Source organism: Colossoma macropomum, unplaced genomic scaffold (genome assembly GCF_904425465.1).
Source record: "Colossoma macropomum unplaced genomic scaffold, Colossoma_macropomum, whole genome shotgun sequence".
In the NCBI taxonomy this organism is placed as follows: Eukaryota; Metazoa; Chordata; class Actinopteri; order Characiformes; family Serrasalmidae; genus Colossoma; species Colossoma macropomum.
The window spans coordinates 23,539,448-23,561,320 of record NW_023494803.1 but is presented as its reverse complement, the minus strand read 5'-3'; the positions used below and the strand labels follow the sequence as shown (position 1 = coordinate 23,561,320).

The following is a 21,873-nucleotide window of genomic DNA, read 5'->3' as shown; positions in this document are numbered from 1 at the left end:
ACACAGCCTCGGGCCAGAACTATAGTAGCAGCTTGTTTGATTACAATAAACATAGGGCCAGAAACTCATTCTGTTTCATGTGCTTCAGGGCACAAACATAAAGCACTGTGAAGGTTGCTTGTTAAGTATTTTACACTGACACATTGGGCAGGCTGTGAGAGAGAGAGAGAGAGAGAGAGAGAGAGAGAGAGAGAGAGAGAGAGAGACACATGCAGAGCTATGCAGAGAGAGATGGTGGTAGATAATAAACCCCAGAGTATGTGCTGGCTTCCACAGTGACGTCTGAGCATATGCCTTCTGTGTAGTAAACATTTTTTTAGCACTTAGTGACATTAGCTTAATGGGCATCAATTACAAAACATCAATGCACTTTAAGCCCAAGCCAGGCAGAGCAGCTCAAAACAAACATCAAATATCAGATGGAATCAATAAGAAAGGCCATAAAAAGGTAGACACTATTGATTTTAGGTTGACTTCAAAAGTCCAGGGGAGGCTGTTGCTATGCCATAGCTGTGCTGGCAAGGTGCAGCCACAACTACCAGAAACCACAAGCTAGATTAGACGAAAGATGTTGGGGGGCGGGGGGGGATCTCACTGTTGACTTGAGGACCTGAGGCAGATCTGAGACAGGGTAATTTTCCATGCAAAAATTGCAACCTGCTGCAGAGCCATCGTTATTTATGGCTGAACCATCTTAACCCGTAAGGGTCTCTAATGGCCCTTAACTGTGTAAATAAAATGCCACCTTGAAGACGCCATAAATTGCAGACGTTTCATTCTATAGGTAATGAGATCCTGGCAACAAGAGATGTACATAACAACTGAGGCGAGCCTAAGTTTGCCTAGTTGTGATTTCAGTGTAAAGGTTAACTTTTATGCTACAACAAATTCATGTGCTGCCTCTGATGGGTAAAAGCATAGTATTCAAAAAGAAATTTTACTACATCTTAAAAGCTTAAAGAAGACCGAATACACCATTCAAATGAAAAGCTGACACTGAACATTTAGCCATAACTAATTTAGTTATTAAGCAAATAATTTGACGGTTAAATCTGCCTTAGTGGTTTCAACCATTCAGGATATGTGGTTGATACATGCTAAATGAATGCAAATGCATGAATCTGCAGAATCAACCGGACATTTTGTCAACACTTCACTCTCAATAACTGCACTCACGTTCAGCAGGAACGATGCTAAATCAGTAAGAACAGCATATTTCTACTGTTAAAATGTAGGTTTATTTATTTAATTGAATATTACAACATTTAATAAAACACAATACTACTACTACCAATAATAATAATAATAATAATTATAATAATAATAATAATGATTATTTCATTATTATCAATAGTAGCAATTGCGGTTTGTGGTGACAGATAAATTACTAATAAACACTGACTAAGCTGTGCTTAAATGAGTGTATTATCACTTCTTAACACAGGCCTTTCTAATTTTGCACCAATCAACATTTTTGTTTTCCTGTGTGTGTTCTTACAGTGGGGGGTGAGAGGGCATTGCTCTCCTGCAAGAACTCCTCCAGGGTGACCATCTCACTGCCCGGTGAGGCAGGGCGGACGGGGCCAGGGCGTAGCTTGGAGCGCTGAGTGGGCGGAGTCTCACAGGGTAAGGTGGAGCTCCGAGGCAGCAGAGAGGACTGACTGAGACGAGAGCCCTCATGACTGAGCCCGACTACATCATCACTGGAGAGACTGGCAGAACGGCCCTGCAGACGCTCCAGAGAACCTACAGGAGAGAAACACACAAACAAAAACCATCAGAATCAACAAAATGGTGAGATTGAGGAGAGAATGAGACACGACTAACAAGGAAGGAAGGGCCTTGTCTCAAAACTACGTCATCTACCTAGTCAGAAGTTAAAAGAAACATACACTTTAATTATATTACTTAAATACAACTGTCTTCAAAAAGACAATCTGCACATGGAGTGTTGACAGGGCAAGAAAACAGACCTGCTGACAATTTCAGAGGTGTTCATTGATGGTTCAATAGTAACCTTGTATTTCTGCAATTTGAATTTTTCCTTGCAATGCAATTTTATACAGGGGAATTCCATCAATGTTTCAAAAAAGTTGATATATCACTGAGATGGAAACAATCATTCAGAGTGGTCTGATATGAAATAGTTCACTGCAGAGACTTTTATCGGACTGATTTACAGTGGTGGTGATAGGAACCAGGGGTTGCCATGTCTATGAACCAAATACAGCCATTTTATTTACTATCAAAAACCACCAGTGAACCTACACGTCTCAAGTGTTTTATGTGTAATGCTGATAATCACAAAACTATCATAAAACAATGTCTCAGGAATCAGGCAGCATATTCAGAACTATTTCATTTAATAACTTTTTTGAGGGAGCTTTTAGAGGCATTAAAGGCTTCAGACATCTGGTTGGCTGTGAACAATTCTGACTCAGTAAGATGTGTATGAGCATGTTGATACTGACAAAAGCAAAACAGTACTACATCTCGAATGCGTGAACTAAATCACCTCATTGCTAGGGGACATGATGCTAGGAGGGTTGCTGAATTAAGTGCTTGTGTGCATCTATGAGTAAATGTGTGGCAGTGCTCTCAGAGGGCCACCCTGCCCCATATGTGTTGCATTTGATGCTACAGCCACAAAGCTGTTGTGTACTGACTAGATGTCAACAAATGTTTTCCATCTAGTACATGATGCTGGTTTTTCTCCAAAAATGATTTTATCCTGGTCTTTTTGTTATGACTAATGTGATACATTCACCATCATTTGAGGTGTCTCATATGGCTTGCTTAATCTCCGTGCCAGTAGTATTACAATCAATCGCAGTCTGCACAGTCTGTACTGTTGGGACAGATAATGTTAACTAAACTAAACTGACTACTGACTGATGTAGATTCACATACCTACATGACACAAATTCTTATTTCTTTAACTAAAAGGAAGCACTAGAACTGCACCATATGGACAAATAATGTGTGATACAGTTGTAGGATATCACCATGATGTGAAATTATGAATTAAATATACATTTTCAGTGTGTCTATGACTGGATGTGCAGCAAGTACAGACCCTTATTTTGTATATTTAATGTTTTTGTTTTGCTGTGTATCTTACATGTATTTTCCTGCTGATTAAAAGAGCATCACTGTAACCTCTTTAAAAAACAAAATGACAAATCTCTACTTATTACTGGGCAAAGTACAAAATAAAATTAATTAAATACTTACAGCTACCACAGCTACATAACTGCAAGCATATCTTTCTTGCACTGGGCTGCAGCCCTTTTGCTTTTATTTAGGCCAATAAAAACAAACAAACAAACAAACAAATAAATAACTAAATAAGTACATAATTATTTGAAAAGCTCCTTATGTTTTCCCCATGACATCTCTGATATCACGTTTTCCCCATTCTGATGGTTTATGTGAACATTACCTAAAGCTGCTGGCTCATATCTGCATGATTTTATGCACTGCTGCCACACGATTGGTTGACATTGTTCCACAGACAGCAAGCCTGTCGTTAGACTGTGGACGTAATGTTACACAATGTTATAAAACTAATGTGGCTGAAAAGAGTTTATTTTTCTTGGCTGAAAAAACTTCAATTAAGCATGTAGATGTGTGTCACATGCAGAGATCCAGCGGCAGATACAGTGAAGTTGACCTGTCATATGAGAACAATAGTACATGAGTGGGCTTTCGTAGGGGGGAGCTCACGCACCTTTGGAGTTGACAGGAGAGCTGCTGCTGGAGGTGTTGCGGCTGTAATCGGCAGAGCCAGGCCTGTGGCCTGCTGGAAGGACAGAAGGAGGGACAGATGAGGGATGCTTATTTGTTTGTCCACACAGCTGAGTAAATGAATGCCAGAGAAAGGCAGCAGTGAGGCTCAACACTTATTGATTTCAACTGGGGCTCCTACCTGCGTTTCCATGGCCACCAGACCCAAAGCCAGCATCAAGGGAGTGCAGACGCAAGTTCTCCTCAGAGATTAATCCTGCAGAACACAGGGAAGTGAGAATGAGTAAGTGGTGGCTGCATGTGTGGGACTGTGTGTGGTTCATTAGTCTTTTTTAATATGAAGTCCCTTCGCAGAAGATGTGAGAAGCGTAGGCGTATAATCCTAACCTCTCTCCTTCATTAGAGTCACTGAACAGAGTGACAGGAAATACTAGTGAACAGTGTCAGAAAGAGGAAATTCAGATGATTCATTACACTTTCAGCAATGCTACCAACGTCATAACACGTATATGGAAGCAAGGTAGTTTCTGTTCTTCTATGTTATTCAAATTAATTTTCACAGGATATTTTTTGCGTCATACAGTGCATTTTTTTTCAAGCATTTATTTTACATCATACTGTGCATTTTTCAGGCTTTTCTTCTGTATCATATCAAGCATTTTTACAAACTTCTGCATTATACCCAATTTTTTTCAGGCTTATCTTCTGCATCATACTGTGGATTTTTTTCTGGCTCAATTCTGAGGCGACAAATCTTAATCTAGTTTACAACCTTAATCATCCTATAAACCAATATATGTGTTCCCATCAAAAAGTGTTGCAGTGTTTACGTTTCATGCATAAACAAACATATAAAAAGCGCAGTAACATTGCACTGCAGCCTGAAGCTACTACTGTCTTCCTGTGTGTGTTTGGGTTTCCGTCCCGGCTTGCTTATGCAAGTGGATGGAGACGGAAGAACATTTCAGGCAATTCAAATAAACATTAAATCAGAGCGAAATCGCTGTTCTAACAGCAAGCTTAGTTAAGTGGAAGCCTTGACAGAATTATGCTTGTAAGATGACTCCTCTCAATGACAGCGAGAGCAGGGGTCAATCTCGCTTAGGTTTTATCAGCAATGTGTGCATACAAAGTGAAATAAAAGGTTTAATGACCAGCCAAAATAAGCCTGCTAACACAAAACACACCTAAAGCCAATTTTATTTAGGAGTTTGAATGTGTGTTCTCTTATCGTAATACCTGCAGAATGAGTTACAGATCTGCAGAAGAGTTTTCCAATCTCAGATATTAACCCTTTCACGCCCACAGACTTTAAAAAGTACAATAAAGAAACTGGCCCTCAATTTTTTTCTGTTTCACAGGAATAGCTCAAATTTTGCTTCAGGCCACTTTAAGGCTCCGCATATCCAATCAATATTTGACCATTTTAATGAACCCTATATATTTCATTCAAAGTTGGAAAAACAAGGGAAACATCCCAAAATAACTTTGGACTGTCCTTTCTCTCATAAATCAAGTCACATATCAAATTACATATATCCACAAGCCATATATTATTATTATTTGACTTGTGTGTATTGTGTTGCCATGCACGTGTGTGTATATTGTTCTAATACAGAACGGCTTCCAATGGAAATGTATTGGGTTCTCTTAGGCAGCACACACTAACTGTGTTTTATGTTTGCGTGTAAGGAGGTAATTTAAATAGTGATTTGCTATGATATTGGCCCATTCTTTCAGTCATGAAAAATGATCAAATTGTGACAAACAGAACATTTATATTTTATGAAAATATGTAAAATTTACAAAAACATAATCCTATTAGACTAAACACTGCATATAAAATATTGAAATAACCCTTTAAAGCCAATCAATACAGCATATCATATCATATCATATAATAGTATAGATACATGGTTTTAAACAGTTATTTAAACCTGTATTAAGACCTTTGTTAGACTAATAGATTATCAACATGCATTTCTGTTCGTGTCATGAACACAGGAGAACAGGGTATAATTTCAGAGTTTAGACAGTAATTTGAAATTCCACTACAATATATAACTAAATGCTACAGGGTGAGGATCTGTTTAAATTTACTCTGCAAAAACATCCTTGCTACATGTGAGTGATGTACAAAATGACTTCATTAAATAAAAAGTTTTCTTTTGGAGGAATAATTTGCAGTCAAAAACAGAAAAAAAAATACACTGCAAAATGTCATAACAAATCTTTATATTTCCTCACAGTCAATCACCCAGTTACCTATAGGCCTGCGCCCTGTCCGCGAGCTGGGGGGTGTGAAGCCTGGTGCAATGCGGGAATTATGGTCCAGTGGGGTTGAACAGGAGGCTCCTGGCTCTATGGCCCTCCGCCTGACCATCAGCTCCTCGTGTCCATTCACGTTCTCACTGCTGTCCCCTGCTGGCCTGTAAACCTCTCTGCATCTGGAAATGCCACTGTCACTAAAACCTGAGAAGGAGGAGGAGGAGGAAGAGGTAAAGTCAGGAGCTACATTAAATAATATCAGCACATAAGACTTAAACACAAACTGCTGAGCTCCTGCAGACGCGGTGAGCCGCTGCATGGGAGAGCGTGTTAGGACAAACGCTTGCACATGTAAGTGTTAGTACAGAACACATGTAGCACATTACTAGGGCTGTCACAATTACTCAAACAAATCTGCATGATCATAAAGCATACTGTTACTGCTGAACCACAATTAACTTTACAGGAAAACATATTTTCAACTTAGAATGGAAATTACCATTTAAACATGCATTTTTCCAAACTGCATTTGTATATACTGAAATCTAGGAAGTCTTTTTAAAGGCTTCTTTGTTGATCATTTTCTATTGATGTAATCAGGAACCTCAGCAAGTCTCTACATGGTTTGTTATTGTTCAAACACTGCATTTCTGTTGTTTGGCCATTTTAAAAACTCGAAAAATTATCAAAATAATCTGCAGATTGCTAATATAATCAATAGTGACAGCCCCAGACATCATACAGTCAACATGCAGGAGCCTGGTAGGATTTAAGCATATTACAGTTTGTCGACAAGTCAACAAGCAAATCCATCAGGTTCAGAGCATCTGCATCTAAAATCCTATGAGAGCCATTCTAACATTCAGTGTGTTCATACAAGCTACTGCAACTAACAAAGGCACAAATGAGATTAAAAAGCAATGCGCTTGATTGGAAAACATCCTGCACTTCCTGATATCACATAACAATAAACTATGTGATTCACTGCCATTATGGTTGAATTATTAGCATCCGTTTACAGCATAATATGGTATGAAGTTCAATACGACTACCATCAGCAGTTTTCAATCAACTTTCAGGGCTACACCAAAAGTGGTGCTATACCAGCACACCAGCAAAAGAGGTTACTGCACACATTTTTTTTTAACGATGGCAGGAAAAAACTGGTCACAGAGAAGGTGGCAAGCAGGTGTAATGTTAACCACCAACACATTTCACAGGAAACAGAATACTAAAGCTAGGTTGCACAAGCTTACAGAGAAAGCACTGTAAATATTTTGCTGCAAAGTTGGGCATTTTTAAGTCATTTGCTTTAAGATGGTCAGATCCAAGAACAAGCAGCTCTTTTAAGACTTTTCCAGACTTAGTCCTACAGTTCCATAATCTACAAACATGTGATATGAACAAGTGACTTTTCTTGTATAGTTAGGTTCTCAAACCTGGATGTCACAAGATAAATTAGGGGGGTCACCTTTGCTAACAATCTGTTAATTTTCTGTACTGGCTGCTTGTAACATTCTTAACACTGTTAACTTAATGTTCTCAGCTTAAAAAACCAAAATACTACAAATTTTTATTCTAAATTATCACTATATTACTAGATTAAGTAATATTTGAAGCCAGGCTAGATTGTAATTGTAATACCAACCACACTGTTTTACCTGCCAAACTTGTATGCTAAATTATTACTATATTACTACATTAAGGAATACTTGAAGCCAGCTTAGATTGTAATTATATTACCAAACACAACAGATCATGACGATATCGTTTATTGAAATAATGCTCCAGACAATAATAGTTGTCTAAATCTACATTACTTTCCAAGCATAACTGTCTGTAGTTGCTGTCTGAACAAAATCTTGCATTTCTATCTCTGTTTTTCATCTCATTTGAAAGTGATGCCCTTTACATTGCGCAAAAAGTTCATGAATACTGGACAAATAAAAATGGTCCAAAACTGCTTGATAAAAGTTTTACATTAACTCACTTCTCCTTTCCCCATAAAGTTGCCATTTTGGAGATACAAAGTCCATCAGTTTTATATACAATATGTAAAACTGCACTTCTTGGCTGTTTAGATAACTGGGATTTTACATTTAGCTGACAGTAATCTTCTCTTCTTCAACTGAACTTCCTGTAACTGGCCAGTGCACTCAGTGGACAGATGGGAGTGCTGCAAAAACCCGCATTTCCTGTGCAAAGAGAGGGCAAAGCCATACCTCTGGCAGGATGTGCAGGTGTGAAGTTTTCTTGTTCTTTTGAAAGCTGTGCCAAGACAATTCATCCAGCTAGCATCACATCATCATCTGGGTGGCATCTGTTATTTCCCCAGACACACCTCTATATCTCTCTAGAACAGCGTGAGCAGTGAGGTAGGCAGCACTGTGGCAGCTCAGGCACAAATCTTTATTTATTTATTTTTTTATGTATTTATTTATTTATTTTTTTAAACTTTTCCACCCCACAAACCCACTCTCCCTCAGACAAGAGTAATCACTGTCTAAACCAGCTGCACCAGGGCTGTCAAACATCCTTAAATGATGGCATATTACTCAAGCAATCCTATTTTCAAGCAATTAATCCAACACCTTTGTCAAAGACTGCTTATTCAGTGCATAGACGTGATGCTGCGGAGGTCAGTTAGGCACATGTGTAAATACATACGGTGTTTGCAGATTAAAATCATGGTGTATTCATGCATTCACATTGTATGCCAAAGGTCAAATGCACTGACAGTAAACTGGACAAGAAGACAAATAGCACAAGAGGCTGAGTGAGAACTAGATGAAAAGTATAGGGAAAAAAAAAGTTCAAGCAGTGGAAGCACATAAGTGTGCTTAATCAATTTGAGAATATGGGGTAAACACAGGCTGAGGGAAGGAAACACATATACAGATCAGGTGCAGATGCGCAGAGTGTGGACTGGACAGTACAGGCCATACAGTGCCCTCCACAAATATTGGCACCCCTGGTAATCATGAGCAAAATGAGCTACAAAAAATATTCTTAATTACTTATCCTTTTGATTTTTCATTCAAAATATTAGCAAAAATCTAACCTTTATTTAAGGTATAACGACAAAGAAAAAACTAAATCTGGCACCCCTTGGATTTCTTAAGAGTAAAATCTTACTAAAGGAAAAAAACTCTGTTTTAAGTTCACCTGAGCAATTAGGAACACTTTAAAGGGTCAGCCATGACTTCCTGATTCACTGCGGAATACATATGAGATGAAAAACAGGCCAAATTCAGGCCAGTTTGCCAAATGTTGCTGGAACTTTCAGTGGGACTGTCTTCTATGGTCAGATGAGGCCAAAATAGAGTTTTTTGGCAACAAACACCAGAGGTGAGTTTGGCGTGGACAGATGGACAGTCATTCTGACTGTGAAGAATGGTGGTGGATCTATGATACTGTGGGCCTCTTTTTCTTGCAAAGGCCCCAAACAATTCATTCGGATACATGGTATCCCAGACTCCATCAAGCACCAGCAGAAATAAAATTAACCTCTGGAGAGATTCTGTATGGGGGAATGGTCTGAGATCCTTTATATGTTCCATATGCCATGTGTTCTCCAGTCTCATTAAGCATTACAAGTGAAGACTCAGAGCTGTTATCTTTACAAAGGGAGGCTGCACAAAGTATTAAATGAAGGGCTGCCAACAATTGTGGCACACAAAGATTTGAGAAAATTATTTCCTAATAAGATTGAGTTTTTTTTGTTTGTGTTCAATCACTGTTCTTTACAGAAAGGTTAGATTTTTGGTAATATTTTTGAATGAAAGATCAAAATGATAAAGAAGAATGTTTACCAGGGGTGCCAATATTTGTGAAGAGCACTGTAGCTCACTCTTGCGTCTCTATAAGCAGAGCCCTCCTCTGATTAACTTATCCCTCATGCACCCCCTTGCTCCACACACTCAATTAGATTTCTATTGACTGGCCTGTTTAACACATGGCCTGCAGCTTTCAGTGACTGCCGTCACACACAGAGCCATTCATCTTCTTCATCCTTGGCTAGCATCGACACACAAACCCCACTGGTAATGTCAGGACAAAGTGCTTCTTTATTTTAGAGCTGGAGGTATGTTGCTAACAAACCCAAAGTCAATAATCAATCACCCAAATCTTTTCTGTAAATATATTCCTAAAACTTCCCTTAACTCACTCAATACACATCCAGCTCTTCTTTAGGCCAGAAACATATGCCATGCATGTACGCAAATACAGACGCTGAAAGTTAGGCAGACACAGTTTCAAGCATTGCTGCATTTAAAAATGTGTTACAGCGCAATTCAAAATGCAACACATGCACAAGCTGCATTCTGTGCATGACAGCAAGGGGCACTATAGTGACAGCCATACAGTCAAGCCTGGCTAAACTGTCTTGCAAGGCAAGACAAGTTTATTTATAGAGCACTTTTCATACACTGCAGTCTTTATTTATATAGCATTTTCATACACTGTAGTCTTTATATTCATAGCACTTTTCATACACTGCAGCCTTTACTTATATACATACACTAGTATGACTTACTAAAAAATAAACAAACTTCAGTGTATCCGAACGCTAAGGGCAGCCAGTTTCAACAGCAGAGCCCGTATTCCCGTGTATATGTTTGACAGTGGAGTTGGATTCTCCAGGGAAGTCAGAACTCAGCACAACACCTGTTGCCTAAAGTGTCGCCCACTGCATTTAGTTACACAGTGAAGTTTTTCATTTTTATAGTTCACAGCAAGTCATACTGTGTCCTAACCAGATCGACAAGCCTGCACGACCTTAATGAAGATCAGGATGCAGTTCAAGCGGGTTTAAAAGAGTTTTGGGAATGTATTTACTGTTTACTGTTGGGTGACTATTGACTTGCAGTGTTTGTTAGAAATGTAGCTCCAGTGCTAAAGAAGAAAACTTTGGACACCAGATATGTCTCAGCTGATAGACTACATCTGGGGTACATGGAAAAGATTTACATTTGATTTTCTTCTCAAACTATTGCGTTAACCTCACTAACGAAAGAGAAATAGCTTTGCCCTTTCAGTCTCAATAAATTAAATGATGTAGCTTTTGTAAAAAGAATTTTATAAAGTCAAGACCATTTTGTAAGCCTTGACATTGTAGGTTAGCTCCGTTTTTCTCTGTTATTCCTACAAAGTCATTTTTGACCTTAAAGCGCACAAAAAACAAACACGCACACAAGCAGGTGGCACAAACATCACTCAAGGAGCAAGAGCAAAGCCAGATGCATTCAGGTGCTCCACTTCAACACACAGCTACTTACGGCAACGTTCTACTCAGATCCCATTGGCCTGGACATCAGGGGTCCCCATAAGAGCGCTCATGCAGAGTTCAGCCTCTGTCTATGTGTGCTTATGTGTTTCCCTCGTGTGTGGACTGAGTTACTGAACCCAAGTAGTGTACAGTCATTATGCTATTATGGCTGTGACATCAGAAATACGTTCTGCGGTGTTCTTTGGCATTTGTTTGTTAGTGCGCACATTTATAAAAGAACTACAGAATACATCAAATTATTAAAAACAATCAAAATTCTAATTAAATAAATAAAAAAGACAGATTTAAAAAAAATCTAAACGCGAATAAACTGGAACAACGAGTGAGAATGACTGAGCTTATTGAGAGATATTATTGTTATGATGGTGCTGATGATGGAAGGTAATAGAGAGGCTAAAACTGGCCGATGTGCGAGAGCGACTCGCAGGGGGAGTTGGGCATGATGACGTCAGCAGAGGCCCAAAAACGCAGCCGTTTGGCCAGAGAGGGCCGTGAGGGTGGGGTTCGCGGCACCCGCATTTTCTCCTGGCTCTTACTCCGCAGAAAACGGAACCGCTTAGCTGTTGCAGGGGCTGAGTGTGTGTGTGTGTGTGTGTGTGTGTATGAAGGGGAATGAATTAATGTACATACAGCAACACCCAGAGAGGAAGAGAGAGAGAGAGAGAGAGACGGGGTCAGTGGAAGAGAGAAGATGAGTCAGAAAGTTAACACTATGAATGAAGTCCCAGCACCCTTAGAAGAAACAAATGCATTCGGATTAAGATTAGATGAAATGCATGCAAGATCACATATAGGTTAAAATGACTGACTTGGAGAGTTTTAAAAGACAGAAAAATGATAAATGATGCTAAAGATGAAGTCTAGAGGAATGGTTAGCAGAGCAGAGTTCTAGTGAAGTTTGAATGTAGGGATGTGGCCCCCTTGTGGAATAAAATGGTTATAGAGAACTAACGACTATTTCGGGTTTATGAAATCTTGGGTGTACGGTCAAGAATAATGCACTATAGAATGAATATTTCCAGTTCTAACATCTGACTGGTTGAGCCACTGTAAAATACTCGATATACACATATATGAATGCATACATTAACTGAATTCTGTAATGATACACCAAGTTATTGAAAACCATTGTGCTTTATACTACGGTTAACAAATGAAATTGCTAAGTTAAACTTGGTAGTTTACTACTAATAAATTACATACTAAAAATTGTATATCATCATACTGCATTTTGTCATAGTTTCATAAAAGCAATGCATTTACTGCTCTATCCCCAGTGGGATATCCAAATGTCTCAACACTTCATTTTCTGTACATACTGACTGCACTTTGGGCAGCTGGACAGGCAGTGTGGACTCACCTTTGTTATTGGTTGGGGGTGAGAAGACCGGGGACTGGACGTGGTTTTCCTCCACTGAGTGGTTCACTGATGAGTCTAGGCTAAGACGGGTCTGGCGAGGGGGTAGTGGAGGGGGAGGAAGAGGTGGGCTGCTGTCAGGGCAGTCTAAGGTGACAGGGATCTCTGGAAGAGGAATGTCTGGTGCACTGCGGATTCGCTCGCGAGTGCTCTCCGGCCTCTCACGGGAAGCATCCTTCTTGGGCTTAATCAGCTTGGCTATGGCTTTAGCTCCAACCCAGTGGCTCTTCCTGCAACATGAAAACACACACAAAAAATTTAATATTATATACACACACACACACACACACACACACACACACACACACATCATGAACAACAATCATCCTGGATCTATGAGGCTAATGCAGCTAACAAGCAATGGAAGATAATATTTAACACTTAGCATTCTGCACACTGTTTGCTTCAAGTTACTTCATGCATACTGAAAGCACAATGCTATACAGAACCTTTACTTGTTAGCTACATTGACCTCATAGTTAATGACTCTATTTTAATGTATGTCAACTATTCAAATGTTCTTGAACGCAACACGCAGCTTTTGTACTGTTCCATAATGTGTTTGGGTGAAACACTGTACTCAGGAGGGTCTCTGAGCTAGCCGAGCATCTTGCTTAACGATAGGTGGGCATGGTGGATAGAGTGAGTGAAACATGATATTATTGGTTCATGTTTCTCCTCCCACTGGTGCACAGTGATGTAATCAAAACTCAGAAGACATTTTAGAGGCAAAGGTAATTACAGAAAGTAAAGATAAAAGGTTTTATCCTTTAAATGATATTTGATGAATTGTGCTTAACATGACCAGTAACATGAACCAAGGCAAGTGAAGTGAGGTTAAAGAAATTTTGATTTTAGATTTTAAACTGGAGGGCTAATGCATGCGTAATGCTAAGTGTACAGCCAAGGATGAGCTCACTTTTTAGGAGTCGGGTCATAGAACTTGTACTGATCCATGATCTTCTCCTCCAGCTTCTCCTTCTGCCTCCGTAATGAGTTCAGCTTATCACTGCAGCCCACAGAGAAACAGGTTAAAACCACGCAATCACAACATGCTGGAACTGATGCCTCAACTGATGTCTACAACTGACTGTTCCAGACACTCACATGTACTGCTTCTGCTCCTCGTGGTAGAGCTCTTTGCTCTCCATGGTCCTCTCCAGCAGAGTTTGGTTCTGCTGGCTCAGCATCTGGATCTGGCTCAGGAGGTGATGGTTCTCCTCCTCTAGGTTCCCCTTCAGGCGGGTCAGCAGCTGCACAAGCACAGACAAATATTTCACACTCAACCGCTGCTTCCTGTAAACATGCAGCCCAGCAGCCCAGTACACACAGCCAAGAGGAGAAGTTTCAAAGGCTCAGCACTGGGATTTACTTATTTACTGTGCTGTAACAAAGGCTAACAATGGGCCTCTTGCCAAAAATCTTAATTTTCAGAGTTGTGGGATGTTGTTGAAAAAAGTACATAGCTGAGTGACAAAAGTCATATCAATTATTAAATTACAGTTAATTACAGATTACATCTCTAATTAAAGCTAAAACAGATTTTGTTGTTTTGTTTGGTTACAGAGGGTAATGACATAAAAAATAAACACTACTTTGCCCTGGAATTGTTTTTAACACTTCTTGACTGTGCTATGATCGTGTGTTGACGTATACCATAACAGTTACTTATAGGTGTTCCTTTTTCTTCTTAATTATAATCATATTCATCATTATAGGGCTTTTTTGCTATTTTTGTAATATATTGTTAAATATTGTGTAAAACATTAAAATAATATATTACAAATTATTAAACAAATTGCATATCAGACTAAATTTTAGTGACAATGGGAAAAAAGGAAACAGAATCTCTAACAAATATCTATTACTAATGCTGTTAACATTACTTGTTCTTGTGTTTTAATATTAATAAAGCATGTATAACTGTAGGCATACTTTGTTTGCAGTTTTACTTTTGAATTGCTCCTTCTGACATTGAACCCCCCCACCCCCCACCCCCAATGTCTATTTACAAATGAGATGAATGCATGTTTGGAACGGTAATTTTTGCCAAAAGGTGCCAAAAAAGCATAGAAGGCCACACATTTGTCTGAAAGTGTTGTAACTAAAATAACATCCTACAGAAAAATAAAAAAACAGGCAAATGCCACATGAAAATAAGTCGTTTGCACTTTGACATGTTGATACTAACATGATAATGTTACACAATAGCCTCAATTTCCAATTAATTTAACATCAACGCTAAATTAATAGTCAAGAACTAAATATGTCAAATATCAAAAACAGCATAATCTCAACATAATACAAAATGAAAATTTAAAAACAAACAATTTGTAAGCAAATGTTCGCTGCGCCTGCTTAAATGACATTTTGTTGATTTTCAGAGTGAAACTAAGTGAACACTTGTACTTATACTTTTATTTAGAAAATCAACAAAACGTCATTTGACTGGCGGTGTTTAAACCTTTGCATACGACTGTATGTGTAGGAAGTTTTCATGTGTAGGAGAACAGCAGACTAATTGCTGTAATATGACAGTTTTGAACCAATCCAAAATTCTCTTTGTGTCTAAGGGAAATATGTCATTATGGAACACTCAGTTGCCACTTACAAACAAATCTGAGATTCAGGCCCAATCCCATTTCACCCCTTGCCACTACCACTTAGCCCTTACCCCTCCCTTTTGCACATTCATGCCTAGGGGCAGGGTGTCCTGATTTTTGTTGAAACATATATAGAAGGGTAGGGCGAAGTGTTAGGGCTACATGGCCCACCAAATGTCTGAAGTCTCGGTAGCTAGCTAGCTGATTTTCCCATTTCACCTTAGCTGACGCTGGAATGTAACTGCTGCATTATTTAGGGTGGAATGGGGAAATCTGAACAAGAAGCTGGCAAATAGCCGACTTCAGATTCATATAACCAAAGACTTAGGAGTGGGTGATAATATATAATTGGTGCACCTCCCCGCCCTTTGAAGGTATATGATTCCCTAAATTAAACTAAAGCCCAGCAGTGAGGTTGCTGAACTTTACCCTCCTCTGCTATCACTGCAGACTGGCAGGGTTGCCTACAGAGCACCGCTAGTAGCCTATTAAAGAAGTAATGTTCTTTTTTATTTGAGGGTCCCATTTCATATAAAGATTTCAACCACTACAACTTGTAACTCAGCTCCAAGTAGCAAGGTGACATTCGAAAACAAGGGGTAGGGGTAAAAATAAGAAATGGGATTGGGCCTTAGAGTTGCAGTCAGTCCCCCTCTCACCTCACAGTGGTTGTCCAGTTTGGTCATGGAGATGTCCAGACCCTGATGCTGCTCTTTGAGCTGATCGTAGCGCGCCTGCCAGCGGTTCAGCTCCAGCTGAGACTCATTCAGAGACGTCTTCAGCTCCTTGGTCTGATGCTGCAGACTGTCATACTCCTGCTGCAGCTGCGCATGCGTGTGTGACAGCCTGCAAACACACAGCCATCATACATCACATTAGAAATATGATAGAGAACTACAGGTGCACATGTACAAGAGCATGTATTGAAAAACATTGATAAAAAAAGGGAAGTTATTTTCCAGTACAATGGATCTATGCTCACAGTTCACAACAACTTGAATATGATACGTGATGTAAATGTAATTCATTACAGAGTAACAAATGCACTTAATTATGGGACTGCACACTAATATATTAGCAATTAATGTGCTCCAAACATTCAATTGTAAGCAAAATCTTGGTTAAATTATATTTTGATTTTTCCTAAGTGAAAATAAGTAGACATCCTCTATAGAGAACACACTTCTGCATATTTTAATGCAGAATTACTGTTTGTTGGCTGTATCTAACATATTAGAATAAAATAATAGAATATTAAATGGGGCCTTTATAAAAGTTATGGCACATATTTTATGCCATGTTTTATTTTTTCTAATTGTTAAAATCAGTAAATAAATACAAGTTGTGCACTAAAATTTACAGAAAAATGTCATATATGTGTGTTGTCTATAGAGGAAGTGCTAACTTATTTTCACTTAGAAAAATCAACAAAATGTAATTTGACCGGGGGTGCTCAAACTTTTGACTGTAAAAACAACTATAATAACTTCTAAAGGTTTTAAAACTTGACATCAGTAACTACTAGTACGTGTCCGCAAGAACACTACAGTAATATTGTTTAACCAGCAGAGGGCAGCATTAGCCACTTGATTAACTGCCAGAATCCCTTCTTAGCTTGTACTACAGCCTTGAAGCAAAACTTGTGTGTATCTGTGAGGTCAGTTTGTAAGGCTGACCTGTCCATCTCGTCCCTCAGGCCGCGGTTCTCCTTTAGAATCAGAGTGTTTTTGCGGATTTCCTCGCCTAAACTCTCCCGTTCTCTCTGCAAAGACGCCTCCAGTGCCTCCATAGCGTCCTTCTGCTCCAGGAGCACCACATATCTGCACACAAACACACACACACACACACACACACACACACACAAACAGTTTAACACGGAAAGTAGCCTTCCTTTAGTGCACAACAGCTTCACACACGTTCACACAACACAATATACTTAAATAGATTTCTAACAGTCTTCACCCCCACTTTATGAAGCACAATGCAGCTGAGGGGGTCATTAGTCAACAGTGGGGGCATTAAAAAATGAAAGTCATGAAATATTGAGCATGGGTGACATGTGGTCTGTAGAATGCAGGGTGAAATCCCATCAACCCTCTGAGGCTCACGGCTGGCCGGTATCACAGCTGATTGGGCCCCTGACACCCGGCTGCTTTATCTGTGAGCTCTAGGTCTCTGGAGACCCACTGCTGCATTATTCATGAGAGACAGCAAAGGAGATACACACACACGCACTAGTTCTAAGCCTGACTAAACACCGCTCTGTTTTTCACCTCACTTCCATAAACAATAGGGAGAAATTTCCACTGAGCAGCATGGAAAAGTGCCGTGACGGGCACGTGTGCACACATTTGTGTGGATGCACTACAAGCACAAGCTTATTAATGTGTGACATGGACACAGACATAGTTAAAAATAAGGAAAGAAACACAAAACGCCTATTCCCTTTTACACAGTGCTGGCTCTACTGGGTCATCGCTCTCAGAACAAAACACTGTCTGTTTTCAGGAATCAGAAATGGAATAATTACTTTAAGTACAATGTATTGTAACATCATCGCATGCTTTAAGTAACATAATATACACTTGTCATTGCTGTTTTAGACATCAGAATTTTTAAGATGTATAAAGGGTAATGTATTTTTGTAAATATTTATATAATTATAATGCCTTATGAACGCATAACGTTATGTTATGAGTGTATGTACAGATTCTTGCAGACATGGTATTCATGTAAAGTGTTTGCAAAAATGAAAAATGAAACATTTGGTCCAAAAGAGACAATATGTATAAAAGGGGTTGTGATTATAAATAGCACTGATCTGATACCAGGTATTGAGCAGATAACAGCACAGAACACTGAATTGGACATTAGAGGAGAAAAAAGGAAAAGGAAAAGCGAAAAAATGGTATATATATATATATATATATATATATATATCAGGAAAAAATAACATAAAACATTAAATGTGGCCTGTGCAAAAGTTATTGCACATTTTACATTTTATATGTTTTGTATTTTTTTGTATTCATTTTAAACTTAGTAAAAAAGAATAAATAAAACTTAAACAAATCAACAAAACATGTAATTTGACCTGTGATGTTCAAACTTTTGCATATGACTATATAAAATACACGTTCATTTTTCAATACGGTCAGATACTATGAAAAAAATGGTTACACTGGAATGTTTCTGACACTAGGAAGCCAAACAGTGGCATCAACAGTTCAGTTAAGTTAAAGCAATTACAAAATCCAAGACCGGAAACTGAACTTAAGATCTGGATTTGAAGACATCTGGTCTAGGGATAAAAATCTTTACCAGGAGGTTTTGCCAAATAAATCTGTAATAAGCAACATTTCATTTGATTTGGTTTACGCACACTTAGAAGTTGCATTTTGTGTATTTAAATTTATTCATCTTCTAAGAAATTTACTCGTTTGTGTTAATTATGCTTTCACTAGGCGCTGCATTTGTTTGAATAAATGTCGATTTCCCATTTTAATTCTGCGGAAAAACAGTTTTGTATAATGGTTCAAAAACAATGCATCATATAGCCAAACTGTGATACTGTAAACATATAAAAATTCTCATGTAACATATCACAGACTCTCATAGGCTGACCTGGCCATTATAGTGAGATCGGCACAGCAGGTCTGGCTATATAATGCTGTATGTAATACTCCTATCTGAAATGTTTAAACAACAGTTATAATAGATACTTACAAAATGAATTCTAAGGCGTGTGTGCAAGTCGAGATTAAAAATGCTAAGCAATAATGTTAGTTTCACAAATGCAGATACGAAAGCAGATAAATTTTAGGTTTAGATGAGAATAAGCTGTTCAGACTGTGTCCTCTGCAGATTACTTATGTGGCAGAAGCAAAGCATTCTGGTTTCTTTGGAACAGACTTCAAAAACGACTCCAGTATGATCATATTAGATCAGGAGCTGCAGCATTAACATGTAGTGAGGCCACAATAGACCCATTTTGTTCAAACATATACACTATATGAGGAGCAGTTTTTACCTCAATACATACACACAGACTGTGTGAGATTATCTGTGTCACATTCTTAGGTTTAGCTCAAAAATATGTTTTGCACAGTACAGCTTTGCTGTCTTGGTATCAATGTCCACCCACTTCAAGCTGTAAGTGACCATTATAAGTCCTTCACTATTGTTCTGTCAGCAACCCTCACAGCTCAGTCACAGTGGCGTCTCCGTATAGACGAGACATGATTCATCACTCTAACATTACACACCTGCAGCACATACACAGGCAGCGTGGATGTCGCGCACTTTCGACACTTTCCATCACCTCACGCCTGAGCTAACAGACCAGCACAGGTCATTCTCCTAATGGAGAGAAACCTGATCATCAAGCTGACCTACGTTTGAACACTGAAATGATTTTTACATACTTTCTGTCAAAAGTTTGAGAACACCTAGCTTTCAAACATGTTTTAATGGGGATGCACAATCGGAATCATCAGATTTTCACTCAAAACACAAAACTGGCAATCGGCCAATTAATTGTTTCTATTTTGGCAGAACTGAGTTGCACTTTTATGATGTAAATACAGTGAGACAGGTAGGTGCAGCCACGCTGTATTTGAATGATGCTGCTACACCTATACCAAAATGTCATAGCATGATTATTAACACATTTATATTATAATATGACTCATTGTACTAAATAGCCAGTCGTCTTCTGCTTTCAATAAAGCACTTCATTTGATTCATGTTATTAAATAGGCAAATGACCAAAAAACTCAAATGCCTGTTTGGCCCATTAAACAGTGAATAAATGTTGTTTATGTTGCAAGTTTGGCTAATAGAAAACACACAGTGTGCGGTACAAAAAAAAGGTTAATAAAATCGTCCAAAAACAAGAGAAAACACAAAAGAAACTGGAATCCAAATGGGTCATAAAAATGAATGATCGGTGCTCCTTAGTTTTAATAAAGGAGATTTTGTCTGTTGTTTTGCTAATAAATTAAACAGAAAGCTGTTTATATCTTGCCTTTTTTCTTTGCAAAAACTGCACAGAAAAAGGAACAGCTGACAAAGGTGCTACCTTGGGTATTATATCCTACTCCACATGTTTTATTGGGTTGTGATGTCAGCTCTCATCAGCATTCAAACCATTCGGAGTTTAGACTGCCTTTAGGTCAAAAGGGTTTAGAAAAGAAGTCAAAAAAGGCTGTCTAAACAACATCGCAAACAGTCTTCATTAAATATGCCGGGAGACAATATTACCATCAATATTAGAAAAAGAAGACACATATTTAAAAAGAAAGAAAAAAAAAACATGGCCTATAGAACTAACTCCTTTAAAGCCTTTAAATGCCCATGCCATGGAAAACCAGAAAAGTTTGACACAGTGTGTAAATATTGTTCAAGTTTCAAAAAGTAACATTAATCCTCAGCACATACTGTCCATATATGGAAGCTGCAAAAAAGCCCATTTTGAAATTTTGTGAAATTTTGTGAAAAACAATGTGTTTACGTATCTCTGCCTATTTGGCCTACAAGAGTTTAACCTATCCACTTACGCTGTTAGTGTTTCAGTCTGGACTTCTTTATGAATGACAAACAGTACAGGTCAGCCAATAAGAACAGAGACAATTTACAGTCTAGTAGTATAGCAAGTAAAGTATAGTAAAGGACAAAAATAAATTGAAAAATGGTCATTTAAAAAATGAACTGTGTTTTTTGGTAAATAAACCCACAAATACATCATGTCAATTTTTACTATAAAAATGTAGGATTCCTAAAAATCAGAACTTTAAAATTTGGCCATGCGGTGCTGCTGAATAACTTCATGCAGCGCTCACTCGTGGCACATCTTTGATTACCTCGTTCCCTTTCAAATGAAACTAAGAACATTTCAAAAGGAGACTAAGTGTACCCCAACGGTCCCCCCCTTCAGGCAGAGTATAGCCGTACAGTAGCTGTGTAGGTCATGTTGCACTATGGAAACGTATACAGCAGCAATGCTGGTACTGACTTGTTCTCCAGTGCTCTGTGCTCCTGCTCCAGTGCTCTCTGGTTGCTCTTCAGAGCGGCATGCTGGGAGATGAGCTGCTCGTACTCAGCAGCCTGCCTCTCGTGGACGCCCATCAGTCGCTCATGGTCATGCGTGACGCTGTCCCGGGCCGCCCGCGCCTCCTCCCTCTGCTTCTGCAGCACCTCCGCCTCTGTCTCCACAGCCTGCAGCTGAGTCTGCAGAGCCCCGTACTGAGACAACAGAGAGGCGTTCTGAGAGCTCAGCGTGGAATTCTCCACCTGGACGCACACGCAGAGAGAGAAATATTAGTCTAGGGTGAGTGGTCAAGGGTGACCACTTCATCACAACTGCTACTTTAATGACCCTAAACTTCAGAGAGCTGTTTTCTTATTTGAATCCTGAGCCATGTGGACCAACTCCAACAGACGAGCACTCAACTGTTGAACATTTAGTGAAATCTGAACTGTAGATGTGCTCAGGCCTGTTTATCTTTAATCCTGCGCTCACCTCGCCTACACACACTGTCTACACCTGC

At 39.0% G+C, this 21,873-nt stretch overlaps 1 protein-coding gene across 1 annotated transcript in view; it reads right to left on the bottom strand.

Moving 5' to 3' along the window:
• ccdc88c (coiled-coil domain containing 88C) overlaps positions 1 to 21,873 on the bottom strand; it is a 79,884-nt gene that overhangs the window by 2,794 nt on the left and 55,217 nt on the right. Inside the window, exons 20-29 of the mRNA XM_036592851.1 lie at positions 21,339 to 21,616; positions 17,002 to 17,145; positions 15,985 to 16,171; positions 13,830 to 13,975; positions 13,642 to 13,731; positions 12,666 to 12,952; positions 6,013 to 6,219; positions 3,929 to 4,003; positions 3,731 to 3,802; positions 1,499 to 1,746 (exon numbers count right to left, since the gene is read on the bottom strand). Coding sequence (XP_036448744.1) covers positions 1,499 to 1,746; positions 3,731 to 3,802; positions 3,929 to 4,003; positions 6,013 to 6,219; positions 12,666 to 12,952; positions 13,642 to 13,731; positions 13,830 to 13,975; positions 15,985 to 16,171; positions 17,002 to 17,145; positions 21,339 to 21,616 — 1,734 coding nt within the window. The remainder of the gene's footprint in view (positions 1 to 1,498; positions 1,747 to 3,730; positions 3,803 to 3,928; positions 4,004 to 6,012; positions 6,220 to 12,665; positions 12,953 to 13,641; positions 13,732 to 13,829; positions 13,976 to 15,984; positions 16,172 to 17,001; positions 17,146 to 21,338; positions 21,617 to 21,873) is intronic.